The 22,684-nt window shown below is 26.9% G+C and overlaps 1 protein-coding gene across 1 annotated transcript; it reads left to right on the top strand.

Moving 5' to 3' along the window:
• LOC109331800 (peroxidase 73-like) lies at positions 18,390-22,684 on the top strand. The gene is made up of 4 exons (XM_019566521.1): positions 18,390-18,643; positions 19,251-19,451; positions 20,131-20,296; positions 22,270-22,684. The coding sequence occupies exons 1-4, from the start codon at positions 18,425-18,427 to the stop codon at positions 22,659-22,661; spliced, it is 978 nt and encodes a 325-aa protein (XP_019422066.1). The 5' UTR covers positions 18,390-18,424; the 3' UTR covers positions 22,662-22,684.

The raw sequence follows: 22,684 nt of genomic DNA, 5'->3' as shown, positions 1-22,684 counted from the left end.
TATCGGGAGATATAACTTATCTCTTTCAACAAGTAAAAATATAACATGTGTCATATTTTATTTAGTTTTAGAAATATTTTTATACAAAATGATTAAATATGACACATATCATAATTTTAGTGATTGGAGGAGATAATACATCTCCTTATACTAGACGATATCTTATTCTCTCTAACATTAATAAAATCTCCTATGCTACCTTGCCCCTAAAGAGGAAGGGTTAGAGAAGATTCACAATCACAATATATCCTAGTTCACATTCTCTGAGGGAAGCCCATGTCCAATCCCTTTTCAAATTCTAAGGATTTATTGTTTTACTATAAAGTGTTCATACAAACCTCACATGGAGTACACCTATGGAAAAGTAGTACTTAAACCAATTACCACATATTATTTCATAAAACAATACAATAACTCTTCCTTTATTTTTCAGCTACAAATAAACGTTTTAGAATATTATTTCTTTATTATTTAAATTTTTGGTGCTAGTAAAGAATTAAAATAATATTTCATAAAATTATTTATTTGATCAAATTAAATTCTCTAATTTAATTATCAAATAATATAATTACAAAGCAAAGATTAGAACACTAGTCAGTATGTGACCTCGTAGGTTCAATACTAAACTATTAGTAATTAACTAAAATAATTTACTAATCAAAGTTGACGTCTAACAACACTCTTTAACGATCACTTAGCATGAAATAATATATAAAATTTACTTTCAAAAACCACTATAAGATTAATTAAAATATTTTCTTTCATCTTTACAGCTCTGTGCTAACTTTAAAGTATGACACAATTGTCAAACTTTAATAAGTTGTCATGATGACTCAAAGAAACTCATTTCTTTATTATTCATTGTAATATCTTGGTCAATGTCTTATTTTATTATAAAGCTCGAGTTCATTATCAAGAGTTGATGAATTCATTCTTGATTAATCATGAATTCTACAAGCACTTAATCATACCAAATATTCATTCAAATGACATCCTGAGATATTATGTATGCGAAATCAAAGAATGATAAATAACATGTTAATTTCACATCAAAGGAACCTATTTATTTCTGCTTGAGAATTTCCTATTGACAATTTAAGGTAATCTTAACCATTCGGAATTCTCAGTTGTGTCATTTCAATGATTATATACACATATGCATCATCTATATGTGCAATTTAATAAATGAGGTTTATTAATATTTATCTAATAAATACTATCACATATATATTAATCTACTCGAGTCAATGATGTCCCATTCTCATTTACTCTACGATCAAGAACAAGTTAGATTAAAAATTATAAAAGACATGTTTCTCATTATTATAATCTTTATTATAATAACAAATCTCTAATTTTAATCAAGGACTTTATCATATAATCTATTTAATTAAATAACAAATATGATAAAAATAAATACGATTACATTAATTGTATTTAATGATAGATTGAATCTTGAACATAAATATAGAAATATACAAATATATTTCCAACAATTATTACCCAAAAGAAAGCATATCACTTCTTTTTACAATCACTTACCATAAACCCTATGGTGATTCTAAGAATCACTCTAATTCAATAGATCAAGAAGACTTTTAGGGTGACTAAGGAGTTCTACACCCAATCTAAGATGATATAATCCTTATAAAGAACACTTTAAGCACAATATCACACAATGCACTTAGTTTTCTGAATTCTAGAAATTTTGTAAGGATACATAGTTTTATGGTAAACTCATTTTCAGAACCTATTTTAGTATACAATTTCTATCTCTTTTAACTTCGAAAAACACTATAGCCTTGATTAATTAAGTGATATCAAATTCAAAATGAAGTATCAAAGACAAGATTTTCAACTAAAAAGTAATAAAAGTTACCTATATTCGATTAAATTATGCTTTCCTATTTTCTCGATCTTTAACCTTCTTTTTTTTTGCTTTATTGATATTGGTATCTTTTACAAATGCAAGATGGATTTGTCCTAATATTATGAGCTTAGGAAACAAACACATATTAATTTTAAAGTTGTAAAACATAGAATTCAAGCTATTTTAGATTAAGAGTGTGCTCAAAAGTTATCTTTAGGCCGTTCTTTATATTTTGTAAGACTCCATAGAAGAATGGGGTTGTAGAAATGATAACCGAGTGTCATTATGAGAGGGCCATATATACATATATGAGATTAAATATTGATCTTTGAAAGAGATTATGGTTATTCGATTTTTAAGAATTTTTACCTAAGCTATGATTTCATTATGAGAGGAGAGATATGTCATGTGTTATTTAAAAAAATATAAGTTGGATAATGAAGAATTAAAACCAAATATTTGATCCATGTAAGCAATTGTATTGCAATCCTGATTTTAAATTTAAATTAAAACTACTCTAAATTAAACAAAAAATATATAATTGATATATTTGTTTAAACAAAAAACATTATATTTGTTTAAACAAAAAATATATTTTGTAACTCCAATATATCAATTATATTAAAGTAAATTACTATGATAACCTTAAATTTTAATGAAACAAATTATATTTTTCATTTTTTTTTGTATGTAAAGAAAACATCCCTAATTTATATATGTATATATATGTTACATTGACTATCATACATGAGGAGATAAATGTAGTCTTTTAAACAAAAAAAATGAATGATGAGTGTAATTAATTAAACTTTAAGAAGAGTCGGTATAATTTACTCTTAATTAATTATACATTAGGTAGTATAAGTTGATCATTTGTATGTTTGCATATAGAATTTGATTATGAAATTATTTTCTCTTTTCTATATTTCAACAACATGTCATTTGAATTATTGATACATTTTGTAACGAATCAAAAATAATGAATATACCTCTTATACTATTTAGACTTGGTCCATAGTATACCATATTTTCTTGAAATCTTTTGTGAGATTAAACAAAGTTGTATCATTTCTTCTCTATGACCATTATTATTAGTAGATATATTTGTTTGTATTATAAATGACTGTTCAAAGTACCTACAAACTTAAACTCAATAAACTTTATTTTATCTTAAACACTTAAATTGTTTATTGTTAATGATATAAGACTAGAACAAAGAAATGATTTAAATGAAACAATATTGCATAGATCATCATTTTCTTATTATTAGACAAACAAGATAAAAATGTAGAAAAACAAAACATTTGCTCATCAAGAGTAGCTCTCCCCTTGAGCAAGAATGAGACATTTGCTCAACGAGGCTCACTCTCGATGAGCATGGCTGGAATAAATAGTTTTGCAATATTTATTAAGTAAGTGATTCAGGAGACTCGCTCAACGAACTAGAAAATTTTGTTAAGCAATTTCAACCTCACTCATCAAGACAAAAGTATGCGATTGGGAAATTGTCACTCTAAAGACCTCACTTAGCGAGATACTCGACTCACTTAGTGAGAGATCAATTTTAAACAGATTTCTATTAGTTAGTTACTCTTTTATGATTTCTAGTTATTCATTTATTTTACCTATAAATGACTTTGTAAACTCTCATTTCAATTCAATTTGATTTAATATAATTTAAATTCATTCTTGATTTCAAATCAATCTTCTTCTTTCCTTAGTTTGTCTCATATATTACTCATTCTTCACTTTCTTACACTTGTCATTACTTTAAGAGTGATTGGGGTGACTATCGATAAAATAAGATGCACAACTTAAGATTAAATAAAAAATTCATATTTTATATTAAAAAACTGATATTATTGTAAACATTATTGGAATAATGTATTTTTATAATAAAATTCCATTACTAAGAAATAATAAAATATTTTAGTTTATCTTATTATTCAAATAGTAAATAGTTGTTGTTTTGTAAGATTAATATGTTTTGTAAATGTTTAAGAGTAATAAAGAGAGAGAACTTATTAAAACTTATTTTATCACAATATCCTTCCTGGATGATAAGTGACATAAAGTATAAAGGGAAACAAAAATATGTTTAATTGTGTAAAACTAATTTGATTCTTACAAAATGCATCAATAAGAAAATGTTGCTTAAATACACACAAAAAAGTGATCTCATAATTAAATTTTAGATCCAAATTTACAAATGATCATTTTATCTTAGCTAATTAATGATTGGAGTTTAACTTAATTACACTCATCAAAATTTTTTTTAAAAATATTACACTCATCTCCTGTGAGTGAATATCAGTGTAATGTATGTATATAATAGAAATGATTTATAAAAGTGCAACAAAATGAAGTGTAAATTTTTAATTTCACCAAAATTTTGAAGTGTGTAATTCACTCATTATATTACATTTAAAAATAGTAAAAATATTTGATAAATAAATAAAATTCAGTAATTCTTACATTACATATGGACAAAAAAACAAGTATATAATAAATAATAAATAACATGTATATATTAATATTAAAGTTAATCAGGACTAGCATGATATAAGAAATGAGATTCCCTTTGAACAAAAAGATAAGATTTTTAAAAGAAGGAAAAGTGCTTACGTTTCTTTCAATTTGAGAACACTGATATGACAAATAGAAGAGTCAGACTAGAATATTTAATTTAATTTCCAAAACCAATCAAGCTACTATGAGAGTAGTAGAATATAGAATATATCTAAAATTATTTTTATTTATAAATGAATAAAATAAATGGTTTTGATCCGCGGGTTATTTTATTATTATTTTGTACTATCACAAAAATAAAAATTAATTAATTTCGTTACCAAACTAAAGACCTTTATCTGTTAGGATGTTGATTTGAATGTGGTTTGGATTTGAAGTTGAAATGCCCCCATACAATTAGTGTTTCTTTTAGAAAGAAATCGTTTATAGTTTTTTTTGTTATCGAAATAGTTTATAGTTATTCTTCTACATTTTTATCATCTCTATAATTATATCACAGAAGAATGTCAATAGTTAGATATGTGGATTTAGTTTACATAGAAAAATTATAAGAATTTAATAGTATTAAATAATATTATTTAATAACTTTATATTCAAAATCTAAAAAATATTATAATCACATAAGTGCTCAATTAAACAACCATGAATGTTTTAATAGAACAAAATCTTACTAAGAATATCATTACAAACATAAATTTTACGCTTTAATTGCAATAAAACTAAATAAACAAATTTAAAAATCAATTAAATAACTAAGATTTTGTTATAAGATAATAAAAAATAAAAATTACTATAAAAAATGAAAAACTTAATTATAAATAAGTTGAAAGCAACAACATTGTTTTAGTGATTTTTCAAAAAATTGATTAAGTCAGCCTAGTCAAATCAATCCAATCACTTGTGTCACTGGTTTTACGATTAAACCAGCCAAGCCAAAATGGTTCACACCCATTTTGGTGTATGATTGATCAAATGAGTGACTCAGACTAGTTAACTATAGAACGTCAAGTGCATGTAGGCTAATTTTATGGCATAAAGAAAAAGGGCAGTTCAATTTATGAGACTCTCATCTAATAAGGTATGGATGAAGATTTGTTGTCCTCAAACATGTCCCTAAGTCTGTGCCAAACTAATCACAATGAAGCAAAAAATAGACAAAGTCATGAATGTTTAATAATCTTTAGTAAAAATAGACTAAGATGGAGATAAAGACAAAGGTGTTGAGTCAGATGTTGACCATATCTCTGTAGATGTTGAGATATCATTTGAGATGAGAAGTGAATTATACTAATGGCATATGTACGACATCATAGTGAAAGATATTAATTGTTAACAGATCCACAAAATCAGAGACATTAACTGACTTTGATGTAGGATATAACACGAGCATTGACTTGGATGCAAGGTGTAACACATGCATTGGTAGAGATGTAAGGTGTGATATGGACATTGGCTTGGATGCAAATGTGTGGCATGGATATTGATTGGCAGTTGCACAAGGTGTGTGATGTGAGTATACTCCTTATGGTGGAATATAATAGTTTTTTTCAATTATAATTGTCGGAGTAGAGAATGGTGGTAGTGTCGAGGCTTTCCAAGGAAGCTCCAAGGTCATTGTGACTGAGTATTGAATATGACGATTGCTGAAAAAATTTGTTGTAGAAGTTCCATAATATCGAAAGACTTCCTAACAATAGATGATTAGGCGGCGCATTCCATTAGATGACGGTGTGGGAAGCTGCATTGCAAGTTCGGAGAGCTTGGCTCTTGGTAACATCGTCAAAGATACTCAGAAAGGCTTATGCTGAAGGGGAGTAGACTCTTATGTGGAGTTGTTAAAGAGAATTAGGCATTGAACAAGGTGAAGCAGAATATTCGCTAAGGGTAGACATTCTTGTCTAGATTTCCTAAGGAGCGAGATATTTGTCTATTTCAATCAAGGTGAAGGTTGTTGAAGATGCTTGAAATATGTTATTGTATTAGTCTCACATTGACTAGTATTGAAATGGAGTAGAGTGACCACTGTTATATATTGGACTTAAGTCCCTTGTTATAATGTGCACCAATATAAGCATCAAATAGGAACACTTCATGAGCACTTGGGCTAATGAGTGTGCTAGAGCTTGAAATTTTTATTCTCTAATAATATATTGGTAGTTGATTAGCGCTCCCAGGGACGTAAGCACAATTGATCGGACCTCGTTATCAAATTCTCTGGTCTTCTTCTCTTCTATTTATTATATGTACTTTATTTGATTGCTTGTAACCACTGTTGCCAATGTTCTCACCAAAACCAACCTGACTATTTCACATTTTGAGGTTCTATGGCAATAGTGAAATTTCTTCATCCAAAAGAAATAAATTAGTTGAAATGAGAATTTAATGTTTTTCCTATGATATACTAAAAATAGTGAATCAGATTCATGATTATAATATCCATCTTGTAAATATAGTAACCAATGCATTAGAACCATATGAGAAGTCTATAGATGTTAACTTTAAAGAAGATAGATTTAACTCAATTACAAGTTACAAATCCACATATGCTAGAAACCAATGTATTTAAGAATCAATAATAAATTAGAAACTTCAGAATTCTACCTTTTCCTAATCCTGCTTGAAGGAGTAAGAGATTCCATAGACAATTATTGACCAATATGTTATACTATAGATAATAATTCATAATATTTTTTTTTGAAGATGCAATAAACTCTCAAGATTCAACTTTTGGGAAGGAAGCTTACAAGAAGAAATGGACTCAATAATGGGGAATAAAACATGAAGTTAGTAGAGTTCTCACATGGTTCTAAACCACTAGGTTTTTGATGAATTTTCAAAAGGAAACCCAAGGTAGATGGAACTCTAGATAAGTTTTTTTTTTTGGTTTCTCACATGTATCCTCGCACCGGAGGCAATCCTGTTCGAGCTGGGAACATCCACAGGTATGTAGGGCTAACTCTCCCAACGAACATTTTTTTCATCCACGACTCGAACCCAGGTTCTTGCTTAAGGAGAATCAAGCATGTACCACTTGAACCAATGCCTGTTGGTACTCTAAATAAGTTTGTTTAAGGGTATGTTGTTTTTTAAGGGGTTTACACACATAAAAAAGCATTGACTATTTTGATACATGTGTTCATGTTGCAATAATTGTCTCACCTAAAATGTTTATTAACACTTATATCCTCTATAAGTTTGTCATTCATCAAATGAAATGAATGTGAAAACAAAATTCCTTAATGGTACATTAGATGAAGAGGTGGGTTAGTGTTCCATTACAATAAACCAAAAATAGATACATCTCCATTTTCTCATTTTAGAGAGACAAATTTGGTCGAATATTAAAAGTTGAATATAATTAGTAAGTAGCCGATTTCTGAAGTATGATATTACATGTTTAATCCTAATTTTGTGTATGGAAATAAATTTATTAGTAAAGACAAAATTTACTTTTATAATTTTTACGCCCGGTAAATAATTAGTTTTCAACTATGGACTGTGAGAACCATATTCTAAAAAATCAATAAGTATCTTTTTCAAAATTGAAAGAAATTAATGAGTAAAGTAAACTATAATAATTATAAAAAATATTTTCAATAAATTCATCAGAGAATATGGCTAATATTGCTAAAAAATAAACTATAATTTTATAAAAAATTATTTAAAACATAGCATACTTTAATTAATGGATTCAAGTGGTCGCATATAAATTATAATAAAGACGTATTTATGACACTATTAATAAATCATCTTTCTGTAGGTTTATATATTTTCACTTATGTTGTTTCTAGAATGCAAAAAGTTTAAGAAATTGATGAAGTACTATTTCATTTTTAGTGAACAAAAGTTGCTCCCACATTGGATAAGAAGTTAAACCAAACGATAGATTGGACTGAAGGAGTCCAAGAAGAAGAGCATAAGGATCTTGAAAAGTCAAAATATATGAAATAATGAAATTAAGAATATTATCAGCCAATTATTTAGTAGGTTGAAGCCTCCATATTTGAATTATTATTTACTATATACTATTCAAGGGAAGGTTTAGGACTCTTGATTAATAGTTATAAGTGAAAGAAACATACGTATGACATTATAAGAGTTTTATATACTACCAGTTCATTATTTATCATTTATTTTTTATTATTATTGACACTTTAAAAAACGTAATAGAGATCAAGATATATGATATAATGATTATGTATAAATTTTTATACTGACAGTGTATAAATATCATATTCTAGTTATAATCAAATCTCTAAGGTTGATTTGAAATAAATTTAGAGAAAAAAATTTATGCACTGACTTTTAAATTTATCATTCATTTTTATATTGTCGTTGTATTATCTACCATTCATTTTTTATTATCATTGACTTTTAAATACAAGGAATACCAATGAATGATGTACTGACTCTGTATGAATCTTTACGCTCATAATGTATATATATTACTCTCATAAATTTATCTAGTTTTAAATTATTAATATATCATTAATAATAAAAATTTAGTTGACAATATTAGTTTTATATCATATAATAATTTCTTATTATCCTAACTACTAAGGTTATTTGCATACAATAATTATATATTTTATTGTCCTAAAAGCAAAATTTTGGAAATTTTTGTGTTTACAAAAATAATAGTATTTATCTTTATTTAATCTTTACTTTATTTAGCATAAAGTGATATAAGTCACAGAATGCATAAAGTGTCTTCCTTAATATCAAACATCTGCATTCTAAGAAAATAAAAAATTCACCCTATTATGTGAATCACTTATTTTCTTATGAATAAAGCTTTGGGTGAGTTGAATCCTGAGAAATCACAAAGGTGAAAACAAATCTCAGAACTTATAAGTATTATAAATGCACTTTTAGTTTAGTCATCAACAAATTAAAGTTCCAATATTGAAAGATAACTTAAAGTCTTAAACTATATAATACGAATCATATTTTATAAATTAGATCAAACTTTGTTAACAATCTGTAAATCATGTTAGCAACCTTTAAATTTTAATTGAAATTTTAGAAAATAATAATAATAGTTCTAATATTGTTCTGGGGATTATATTTGTTATTCTTTAATTGACATTTAAAAATAATAATTCTACATATCCTTCTGGGATTCTATGATTTTTGTATTTGGTTCTGTAGCAATTATTGTCATTTTGCCATGTGCAATGTTTAAGAATGAAATCAATAATTTCTTGTGCCAGGCTACTTAAAAAGTTGTAATCAAAGTTGGTTTTTATCTATAACGAAGATTATCTTCTCATCTTATGAATAATGAATTAATTTTTATAGAATAAATATCATTTACAAAAATTGGACTCTTAACAATTTAATCTATTTGAGGATCTAGTGAAAGTCTTATATCACTATACTAAAATCATGTTAGTACCACCAAGTTGTTTTATAATAAGGAAAAATTGAAATCACCATCAAGTTGTTGTTATTTTTCATACCTAATGTGAATATTTAAGGGTTAATGTGAATATCAATTTCTTGAAATGTAACAGGTACAATAATGGCATATATTGTATAATGTGAGAATATTACAGTTGTGTGTGTTGTTGAAGATGCTTGAAATATGTTATTGTATTAGTCTCACATTGACTAGTATTGAAATGGAGTAGAGTGACCACTGTTATATATTGGACTTAAGTCCCTTGTTATAATGTGCACCAATATAAGCATCAAATAGGAACACTTCATGAGCACTTGGGCTAATGAGTGTGCTAGAGCTTGAAATTTTTATTCTCTAATAATATATTGGTAGTTGATTAGCGCTCCCAGGGACGTAAGCACAATTGATCGGACCTCGTTATCAAATTCTCTGGTCTTCTTCTCTTCTATTTATTATATGTACTTTATTTGATTGCTTGTAACCACTGTTGCCAATGTTCTCACCAAAACCAACCTGACTATTTCACATTTTGAGGTTCTATGGCAATAGTGAAATTTCTTCATCCAAAAGAAATAAATTAGTTGAAATGAGAATTTAATGTTTTTCCTATGATATACTAAAAATAGTGAATCAGATTCATGATTATAATATCCATCTTGTAAATATAGTAACCAATGCATTAGAACCATATGAGAAGTCTATAGATGTTAACTTTAAAGAAGATAGATTTAACTCAATTACAAGTTACAAATCCACATATGCTAGAAACCAATGTATTTAAGAATCAATAATAAATTAGAAACTTCAGAATTCTACCTTTTCCTAATCCTGCTTGAAGGAGTAAGAGATTCCATAGACAATTATTGACCAATATGTTATACTATAGATAATAATTCATAATATTTTTTTTTGAAGATGCAATAAACTCTCAAGATTCAACTTTTGGGAAGGAAGCTTACAAGAAGAAATGGACTCAATAATGGGGAATAAAACATGAAGTTAGTAGAGTTCTCACATGGTTCTAAACCACTAGGTTTTTGATGAATTTTCAAAAGGAAACCCAAGGTAGATGGAACTCTAGATAAGTTTTTTTTTTTGGTTTCTCACATGTATCCTCGCACCGGAGGCAATCCTGTTCGAGCTGGGAACATCCACAGGTATGTAGGGCTAACTCTCCCAACGAACATTTTTTTCATCCACGACTCGAACCCAGGTTCTTGCTTAAGGAGAATCAAGCATGTACCACTTGAACCAATGCCTGTTGGTACTCTAAATAAGTTTGTTTAAGGGTATGTTGTTTTTTAAGGGGTTTACACACATAAAAAAGCATTGACTATTTTGATACATGTGTTCATGTTGCAATAATTGTCTCACCTAAAATGTTTATTAACACTTATATCCTCTATAAGTTTGTCATTCATCAAATGAAATGAATGTGAAAACAAAATTCCTTAATGGTACATTAGATGAAGAGGTGGGTTAGTGTTCCATTACAATAAACCAAAAATAGATACATCTCCATTTTCTCATTTTAGAGAGACAAATTTGGTCGAATATTAAAAGTTGAATATAATTAGTAAGTAGCCGATTTCTGAAGTATGATATTACATGTTTAATCCTAATTTTGTGTATGGAAATAAATTTATTAGTAAAGACAAAATTTACTTTTATAATTTTTACGCCCGGTAAATAATTAGTTTTCAACTATGGACTGTGAGAACCATATTCTAAAAAATCAATAAGTATCTTTTTCAAAATTGAAAGAAATTAATGAGTAAAGTAAACTATAATAATTATAAAAAATATTTTCAATAAATTCATCAGAGAATATGGCTAATATTGCTAAAAAATAAACTATAATTTTATAAAAAATTATTTAAAACATAGCATACTTTAATTAATGGATTCAAGTGGTCGCATATAAATTATAATAAAGACGTATTTATGACACTATTAATAAATCATCTTTCTGTAGGTTTATATATTTTCACTTATGTTGTTTCTAGAATGCAAAAAGTTTAAGAAATTGATGAAGTACTATTTCATTTTTAGTGAACAAAAGTTGCTCCCACATTGGATAAGAAGTTAAACCAAACGATAGATTGGACTGAAGGAGTCCAAGAAGAAGAGCATAAGGATCTTGAAAAGTCAAAATATATGAAATAATGAAATTAAGAATATTATCAGCCAATTATTTAGTAGGTTGAAGCCTCCATATTTGAATTATTATTTACTATATACTATTCAAGGGAAGGTTTAGGACTCTTGATTAATAGTTATAAGTGAAAGAAACATACGTATGACATTATAAGAGTTTTATATACTACCAGTTCATTATTTATCATTTATTTTTTATTATTATTGACACTTTAAAAAACGTAATAGAGATCAAGATATATGATATAATGATTATGTATAAATTTTTATACTGACAGTGTATAAATATCATATTCTAGTTATAATCAAATCTCTAAGGTTGATTTGAAATAAATTTAGAGAAAAAAATTTATGCACTGACTTTTAAATTTATCATTCATTTTTATATTGTCGTTGTATTATCTACCATTCATTTTTTATTATCATTGACTTTTAAATACAAGGAATACCAATGAATGATGTACTGACTCTGTATGAATCTTTACGCTCATAATGTATATATATTACTCTCATAAATTTATCTAGTTTTAAATTATTAATATATCATTAATAATAAAAATTTAGTTGACAATATTAGTTTTATATCATATAATAATTTCTTATTATCCTAACTACTAAGGTTATTTGCATACAATAATTATATATTTTATTGTCCTAAAAGCAAAATTTTGGAAATTTTTGTGTTTACAAAAATAATAGTATTTATCTTTATTTAATCTTTACTTTATTTAGCATAAAGTGATATAAGTCACAGAATGCATAAAGTGTCTTCCTTAATATCAAACATCTGCATTCTAAGAAAATAAAAAATTCACCCTATTATGTGAATCACTTATTTTCTTATGAATAAAGCTTTGGGTGAGTTGAATCCTGAGAAATCACAAAGGTGAAAACAAATCTCAGAACTTATAAGTATTATAAATGCACTTTTAGTTTAGTCATCAACAAATTAAAGTTCCAATATTGAAAGATAACTTAAAGTCTTAAACTATATAATACGAATCATATTTTATAAATTAGATCAAACTTTGTTAACAATCTGTAAATCATGTTAGCAACCTTTAAATTTTAATTGAAATTTTAGAAAATAATAATAATAGTTCTAATATTGTTCTGGGGATTATATTTGTTATTCTTTAATTGACATTTAAAAATAATAATTCTACATATCCTTCTGGGATTCTATGATTTTTGTATTTGGTTCTGTAGCAATTATTGTCATTTTGCCATGTGCAATGTTTAAGAATGAAATCAATAATTTCTTGTGCCAGGCTACTTAAAAAGTTGTAATCAAAGTTGGTTTTTATCTATAACGAAGATTATCTTCTCATCTTATGAATAATGAATTAATTTTTATAGAATAAATATCATTTACAAAAATTGGACTCTTAACAATTTAATCTATTTGAGGATCTAGTGAAAGTCTTATATCACTATACTAAAATCATGTTAGTACCACCAAGTTGTTTTATAATAAGGAAAAATTGAAATCACCATCAAGTTGTTGTTATTTTTCATACCTAATGTGAATATTTAAGGGTTAATGTGAATATCAATTTCTTGAAATGTAACAGGTACAATAATGGCATATATTGTATAATGTGAGAATATTACAGTTGTGTGTCGTATTCTAAATATTTAAGTAAATAAGATTTTATATTTAATCCAGCACATTCAGACAAATTAAAAAATAATAATTCTTCTCATCTACGTATTGCTTATTAGAACAAGATTTTTATCCCATCAACTAACTATACAATTATTCAACATCAAACTATATTTTTCTGTCATAAATCATGTTACTTATAAAACATTAGTTTTTAAATATTTTTAGTCATTTTATCTATAATTTTTCTTGGTTTCTCTTCATCTCGAAATAACTTTTATCAATGATGTAAAAACTGTACCGTACCGGCTGGTTCAACCAAAAAACTGGTAAACCAGTCCCCTAACCAGTACGGTACATATATTTGAACCGGCCAAGTATCAAAACCGATGAACCAGCCGGTATTTCACTAAATTGGCCGATTTATACATATTTTTTTTAAAAAAAACTTAAAAATCTATTATAAGATGACCCATCTTTCCAACGAAATTGCTTAGTATAAGGAATATATGTACCCAACTACCCATTAAAAGTAATTGCCCGTGAAAGATAATCATACTACCCAAAACCTTTATTGCAAGAATAATGCAGTATTTTATATATTTCTCTTCATTGTCTAATAATTCCATGGGTACCACTATCATATTATAAAAGTCCCATAAAGATATACTATACGTCACACAAAATTAATAATTATTTGATAAATAATCAGTCATATTTATCCATTCATATTTTTTCTTTCCTAATTAAGAAATGAAGTATAAGGAAAAATGAAAAAAAAAATGAGGATGTTGATTAGAATCTTTACCCTAAATTAAATTAGTGCAATGATATCTATATAATGTTATTATAAAAATTTATATACAATTATTACTATTTATCATTCATTTAGATTACTTTTTTGAATAATAAATAATGAATGATGGTAATAACAATTTATAAAACCTGTACTTTTTTTTTTCTTGAATCAAAATTGGTCACAATTATTATCGCACATTCACATTAATAATTTAAATGTGTATAATATTCTATTATTTATTGGCTGAACAAACATTACCCTTCTCAATATCAGACAAGGATGTATGTTTTTTGTCTCACCACATGTCCTAAAGAATCTTATAGGCAAGGCATAATATATTATACTGAATAATACATTATAAAATAATCTAGGGTCCAATGTACTGAATGTAATTAACAATGTTTCAACCAGTCAAACTATACTTGTCTTGGTAATTTTCTACGAAGTTTTTGAAACAATTTATATTTAAATCAATTTATATTGCAAATTCTACTGTTTCTTTATTTATTAGAATAAAATTGATATTTGGAGAAAAACTTTTTGGTACAATTTTAATTAAGGAGAGTTTAATATTTATGTATTATTGTAGTAAAGTTTTTAACACGACCAATATATCGTCTACTGTTCATGTATGATAATTTTATTTAAGGGTTAAGAACAATTAACACATTATTATAAATGATATAATAATTGTATAAAAAATCTTACACCATTATTTTATGGGTGTAATAATATCTATGTACTAATAATGCAAAGATTTATATATAGTTAGTGCATCATCCACATCCATTTTATCATTTTATTTAAGAATCAATTATGATTAAAAATGAATGGTAGACAATACAGTGATAATGTAAAAAACTTTTATACAATATTGATATATACATCTTTTTCTCTTACTTTATAAACTATTTTGTTTTTTCAATAACATTTATTCTGAGTTAAACAGAAAATGTTAGATCACCCTACAATACATCATAGAAATTATGAGTGCACATCTATTTCAACCACATTTTATCATAAAAGCTCAATAATATAGTAGGACCCCATGAAACCAAACTCGCCAATTTACTTTATTTCTCTTAGTGCCTAGGGACAAAATAATTTATCTCATTCGTTATCCTAGACCAATTAAATTTTAATAAATAATATAAAAATATTACGTTTTATTTTTAAATTTTATTTATTTATTTATATGACAATATCTGATTGAGTTAAAATAAAGAATAAGACAACATTAAAGATATATAACATGTATCGATCCCATAGGAGAGGCCAAGGAAATTAAATTTGCATGCCATTCCAAATTCTGGTGGTGTTAAATTTTCACACGTCTTCCTAAGTAGTCAATTTTGTCCACAACTTTATTACCCCACTCTTTAAAAAATGGTGATGATAAAATGATCATTATCATTCCTCATTGAGTCAAATTTTACCTATGTTTTTAAGTGTAAATAAATAGTTTAAAACTCAGCAATACCAATGGAAGGATTCTAGATTAGGTAAAAAATACATTTGAAATCACACACATAGATTAGTAAACAATAGCTTGAAAAGTGAAATTATTGTAAATGAAGGAGCTCCTTGTGCTCTTCACAACTAGATTTATTATACCAACGTGCGTTGGTTCAAGTGATACATGTTTGATTCACGTTAAGCAAAGTCACAGATTCGAGAGTTCGAATCTTGTGAATGGAAAAAATGCTTGTTGGAAGAGTTAATAACCCCACATACATGTGAATGTTTCCGACTCAGACAGAATTACCTTCAGTGCGATGATACCTATTGGAAACAAAAAAAACTAATCATCATTCTTCACTTGGTTGTAGCGTGATTTCTCACATGTGGGCACCCTTATAACTCATTATACCCTTTCTTGTATATTTTCTCATACTCTATACCCAAAGGAAGGACATAGTATATTCTTCACCTCATAGTTACTTTTTGAGAGTATATTAACTTTGGAAGCATTTTTTCGGATAGAGATCACATATCACATTTTTTATGTTTTATTGTGTTTCAATTTAATTGAAAGTTACCACATATTTAAAAATAAAAATTATAGAAACAAAAAAAATTATAATATTTGGTGGAATTTGATTAATTTGGAACATAAGGACAATAATATTTAGAGAGATCCTGGTTTATGTTTTTTCAATAACTTAATTAATTTATTAAAACATTTATCACACCATCTATTTCTTGCCTTCAAAATTGAAAAAAGTAACACCTCATGCAAATGATTCAAAGTACACCCCATACACAAAGGTGTTTTTTTGTCGCTACACAAATTATCATTGAATGAAGGTCTATTGTCTCCTGTGGTGTCCCCAATAATGTTCTGAACTAATTGAAATATATCATTTAATTTGGAAATTAAAGTTATATTTATATTATTTGGTGTAACTCTATTAGATGGGGACACATAAACAAAAAAGTAATGTTCCTTTAAAGTACTTCTAAGAATATTTTATGCTACATCTAATTTAATACCTTGATTTAAAATCCATCTTTTTCACTATTAACATTATGGAAAAAATTAATTAATGTTTTCATATAATATTTTCCTACCCTTAGTTTTATATTTACTCTCTAACTTGATGGTTAAACTCTATTGTGGTGAATGGTGATGATACTATAAGGGAGGTATTGTGGAAAAATAGCTCAGCGTGAGGATGAATGGAAAAAACAACATGTCGTACTAATAGAATGGTGAATAAAAATATATTTGATTTTTATTATTTGAATGATTGAAACAAAAAAAAACAGTTGGGTTGAATTAATAAAAGGATAGGGCTCTTCTTGGTAGCTCCAAGTACAGGTAAACAAAAAGTAATCAGTTTTCTCTTTTTATTTGAATGATTATCCCATCTAATTATATGTGGGAAAAACTTTTGCCACAAATATATTTTTGATTGATTTTTGTTATTATAGTTATTCTTCATTATGGAATGGAATAAATGTGTACAAGAAAGAATATATTTATAAAAATATATTTTTTTTCCAAAATTCAAAAGAGTGATTGGATTGATAAAGTAAAGGATTTTTAGCTAAGTGACATGATTAGATGGAAAAAGCTAGGAAAAAGAGTAGATTGATAGTTTTTTATTACTCGTTTTCTAGCTAAGTATCTATTTATATTTGTTTTTATTCTAATTTGAATATTCAAATATATAATAATAATACATTGTTTTTATTGTATCACACTATATATTATTTAAGAATTTAATGAGTTATGATCCTTTGACCAAATTTAATGTAAAAAATGGAGGAATATCAAATATATTTAAAACTCGATATTCCTCGCCAATAGCACTTTCTATACCCACTCATTTTTCGGGAGTATATTTATGGACTCGTTTATGTTGATGATTTTAATAAATCTATTTTTCAGAAAATGTAAATTATGATAATAAATCTAGTTTACTAATTGTAAAACGTTTAATTACTCGAATGGATCAACAAAATCATTTGATTATATGAGAAGGTTTAATTACTCAAATAATATGAGAAGGTTTTGCCATCGCCGTGGAAATTTCACTTTCCCTATAATTAAACTCTTCCTCAGAATGACAATAAGGATGATTTATCTGTCAACTTTTCCACTATCACCCCCAAAAAACCAAACTCTGCCTTACATAAAGTTGTCAAAGTACGCTTAACCTCTAAATTTGAAATCACTGCTTATATACCCAATATTAGTCAAAATTTACGAGAACGTTCTATACTCTTAGTAAGAGAGTGTATCTAGAGTTCCTCTAACATTGTGATATCTCATACAAGTTAAATCCTTAACCCCCTATTACTCATTCTTATTTGTAAAACAATTTTTTTGATTAATGATTATAATATAAATGTAACAAGTTGGCTAGTTACATAAAGGTCTTGAAAAAACAAACATAAAAGTCAAAAGATACTATGACAACTGGCACACATATACATATACATATATATATATATGTTTATATATATATATATATATATATATATATCCTTAAGCATCATTCACTCATTTGCATCTCAGAATCTCTTCATTCTCTAGTCTTCATATATAACCATATGGGTCATTTTAATCTTATATTTATGTTATCACTCTCATTAATATGTTTGTGTATTTATCCATATCATATTTCTGCTCAGCTTAGTACTAAACACTATGCAAATATTTGTCCAAATCTTGAAAACATTGTTAAACAAACAGTTCAAAAGAAATTTCAACAAACATTTGTTACTGTTCCTGCTACTATTCGTCTCTTCTTTCATGATTGTTTTGTCCAGGTAATAAATTATTCAACACCTTTGATTAACTGCAAAGTGTAGAAGAATCATTTACTTTTGCTTTTTTATTTGATTAATGATGTTACTAATTTAATTCTTAATCCTTTACCTTTTTTTAGTTGATAAATCAATCTTTTACCTTTTATGTTCATGTAACAAATCAACGATGAATGATTTGTTGACAGTGTTACTATATTAGTTGTTAATATGTTAATATTTTTGTTGTGGGTGAGACTTTACTATTATCCTCTTTTAAACCACCTTATAACTCTCATTTTTTGTCGATGATGGGACTCGAATTCACAACTTCCAACACTCCATTCTTTAAGTCCACCACCTCATGACTCCCACCATTATTTTGGGTTGATGGTGAAACTTTAAATATACACTTTCACAACCATCTCTATTTATATATATACTTTGAAGCCTATGGTAGTTAATATAAAACTTTGTTAAATTTCTAGGATATTTATTAACAAATTTCACCTTTAAGATAAGATTAATGATCAATAACCTAAAGGTCATATTTAAATCTTAAAAAGAGATTTTCCACAAAAATAATATTCTGAGAGCCTCATACATTGAACCGACCGATTTATGGTTACAGGGTTGTGATGCATCAGTTTTGGTAGCATCCACAGGAAACAACAAAGCAGAGAAAGATAGCTCAGATAATCTATCATTAGCAGGTGATGGATTTGACACAGTGATCAAAGCAAAAGCTGCAGTAGATGCTGTCCCACAGTGCAAGAACAAAGTCTCATGTGCTGATATTCTAGCCTTAGCAACCAGAGATGTTATTGCACTGGTTGGTTTTCTTGATCAAATAACTCTATAACCGATAGATATATGCTGTCTTATTTCGTAAATGAAGAGATTTTTTTAAGATTTGAACTCGTGACTTAGTAGTTACTTAGTAATAACCTTTTGTTTTTTGAACAAATTTACCCTCTAATCAATAACTCCATATGACTCAAAATATTGTGATATGTAATATTGTAATATATAGTTAGGAGCTTAATTAATAAAAAGTAAATAATCATTTTAGTCTCTTATATTTTTTGACTTTACCAGTTAAGTTTTTAAAAAAAGACATATAATGGTCCCAAAAAATTCAAATGCCGATCAAATTAGTCTTTTTTGGGTTAAGTAGTCTCTACCAAGTATTATAAAACATGCTAAAAAAAACTAATTTGACCCACATTTGAAATTTTTGAGACTATTTGAGGTCTTTTCTTTATTGAAGAACTAAACTCATAAGATCAAAATATGATGAACTAAAATGGGTATTTACTCATTAATAAATAAATTAAATATATAATATTTATGCATTGTTATTACTTATTACATCATTCATTTATATTACTTTTTATAAAAAGTCATTATAAATGATGAATGATATACTAACAATTATAAAACTTTTATATTGTCGGTATATACATTTTTTTCTCGGAAATTAATGAGATGATGAAATTATATAACTACAGGCTGGTGGACCTTCCTATTCAGTTGAATTAGGAAGATTTGATGGGTTAGTTTCAAGAGCTTCAGATGTTAATGGAAAACTTCCTCAGCCAGGATTCAATTTGAATCAACTCAATTCTCTCTTTGCTGCAAATGGCCTCACCCAAACTGACATGATTGCCCTATCAGGTAATAATATGTTTACGAGATAAGACTGTATATATCTATCTTTTCCGACTATTATTTAAGGAATCATAATGCTATTGATGCACTTTATAACACATCATATGCATAATTTTATCTTTTAAATGATAGTGGGCTCCACTAAATCAAACTTACATGAGCTAGCCAACAAAGTTGTTAAGATAATTGATAGAAACTTGAATTATTTTATTGTATTATTAGATTAGATTCTCATCATATGTATAAAAAACTGTTTTAAGAGTGTTAAAATACATTTGAATGAATTTATATATTTGGAAAGCGAATAATTCTAGAAAAACTCATATAATAGTGACACCTTATTTTAAAATAGACATATATATTAAATAGTGCTTGTATTATCTATCTATAAACTATTACTCTCTAACCAACCCTAATTATATTAGATTAAATATTATTAGTTTAGAATTATGATTGATAAAAAATGTATAAACTGGTAGTGTATAAGTTTTATACACTATTAGTTAATAATCTATAATTTAATTTCAATTATCGTTGATTCTTCAAAAAAAGTAATACAAATAAATTGTGGATATTGATATAGTGCATAGATATTACACTTTTTAGAATTTGATACATTATTATCCACTAATATATTGACACTACTTTAGTTAAAAAGTTAGACATTTGAATTAATGATTTAGGTATTTAAACTTTTTCAATAATTTTGAAATAATATGATTAATAGTATAGAGAGGAATTATAATAAGTTGCATCAAGAAATTATGTATTCGTTAGTGGATAATCTTTAATTATTAATATAACTCTTCTCTAAGTCACCCAACCTTTCTCAATACTAATGAAACTTAACATACTAAACATTTATTCATAACAAAATAAGTATATTAAAATAAATTTGTTAATATACTTTATATAGTTCCGATATTGTCCACCTATATATTTCTAATTTCATTTTAGATTATGAATTTTCTTAATCTCACCCTTAAAATAAGGACCTGTAAATGAATAAGTTTTCATGAAAATGGTTTGTTTATAAAGAATCACAATTTTATGTCTAGTAGCTTTTTAAAACAATATTTATTTGAATATAGACTTTTTTGTTTTTTCTTCATATAAGAAGGGGTAATTACTTACATGAACTAAATACTTCTCTATTCACATGCAAAACCAGTTAAGACGAAATCTCATTTCCTAAAGAAAAAATGAGAAATTTTAGAACAACTTACTTTCTTACACGGAAGAAAATTTACAAAAAGAATATACCTTGACATAGTACTTGGTAGTGCCCATTTTCTTCATTCTCTATCGATCTGATATCACATGTTCTCATTCGTGTTTCTATTTTCTCTCTTATCCAATGACAAAGTGTCACTTAATTAAGAATAAGAGTAGATATCTCTTTCGGTCCTTATGTTTTTCAACCTTGCTAGTTTGGTTTTCACAAAATGAAAAATTCAAAATAAATCAAATAATTTCAAATATATGTCAAATTAGTTTTATCAAATGTTGTAAAATATGTTGAAAATGATTAATTTGAACCACATTTAAAATTTTTGGGGATCATTTTGCTGAAATGCATGTTTACTCTAAAAATAAAGAGTAAATACTCATTTTAGTTCCTCATATTTTTCGACCTTACCAGTTTATTTCTTCAAAAAGAAAAGACTTAAAATAGTTCCCAAAAATTTCAAATGTCGGTCAAATTAGTCCATACCAAGAGTTGTAAAACATGCCGAAAAGGACTAATTTGACCCACATTTAAACTTCTTGTGGACCATTTTAGATCTTTTCGTTTTTGAAGGACTAAACTGATATGGTCGAAAAATATTAGAGACTAAAATAGGTATTTACTCAAACATAAAATAACATTTTTATATTACTCGAAGAAAGTTGATTGACTGGATACATAAATACATAATTATCTCGAGATGGAAGATGTTATTTTCCATTACCAATGTTGAATATGTTACTTTTAACAGGTGCACACACTCTTGGATTCTCCCACTGCAACAGATTCTCCAATAGAATATACAACACTCAAGTGGACCCATCATTAAACAAACAATATGCAACCCAATTACAACAAATGTGTCCAAAAAATGTGGACCCAAGAATAGCCATAAACATGGACCCAAACACTCCTAGAACATTTGATAATGTTTATTACAAGAACCTTCAACAAGGTAAGGGTCTATTTACCTCTGACCAAATCCTCTTCAGTGATCAAAGGTCTAGAGCCACAGTGAACTCTTTTGCTTCTAATAGCAATGTTTTCAACCAAAACTTTGTTGCTGCCATTACCAAATTGGGTCGTGTTGGAGTTAAGAATGCAAAGAATGGGAAAATTCGTGTGGATTGTTCAGTGCTTTAAGTGGCAACAAAGAGTGCAAGTTT

This window comes from Lupinus angustifolius, chromosome LG17 (assembly GCF_001865875.1).
Source record: "Lupinus angustifolius cultivar Tanjil chromosome LG17, LupAngTanjil_v1.0, whole genome shotgun sequence".
In the NCBI taxonomy this organism is placed as follows: Eukaryota; Viridiplantae; Streptophyta; class Magnoliopsida; order Fabales; family Fabaceae; genus Lupinus; species Lupinus angustifolius.
The sequence above is the reverse complement of the archived record's forward strand: the minus strand, read 5'-3'. Positions and strand labels throughout refer to the sequence as shown.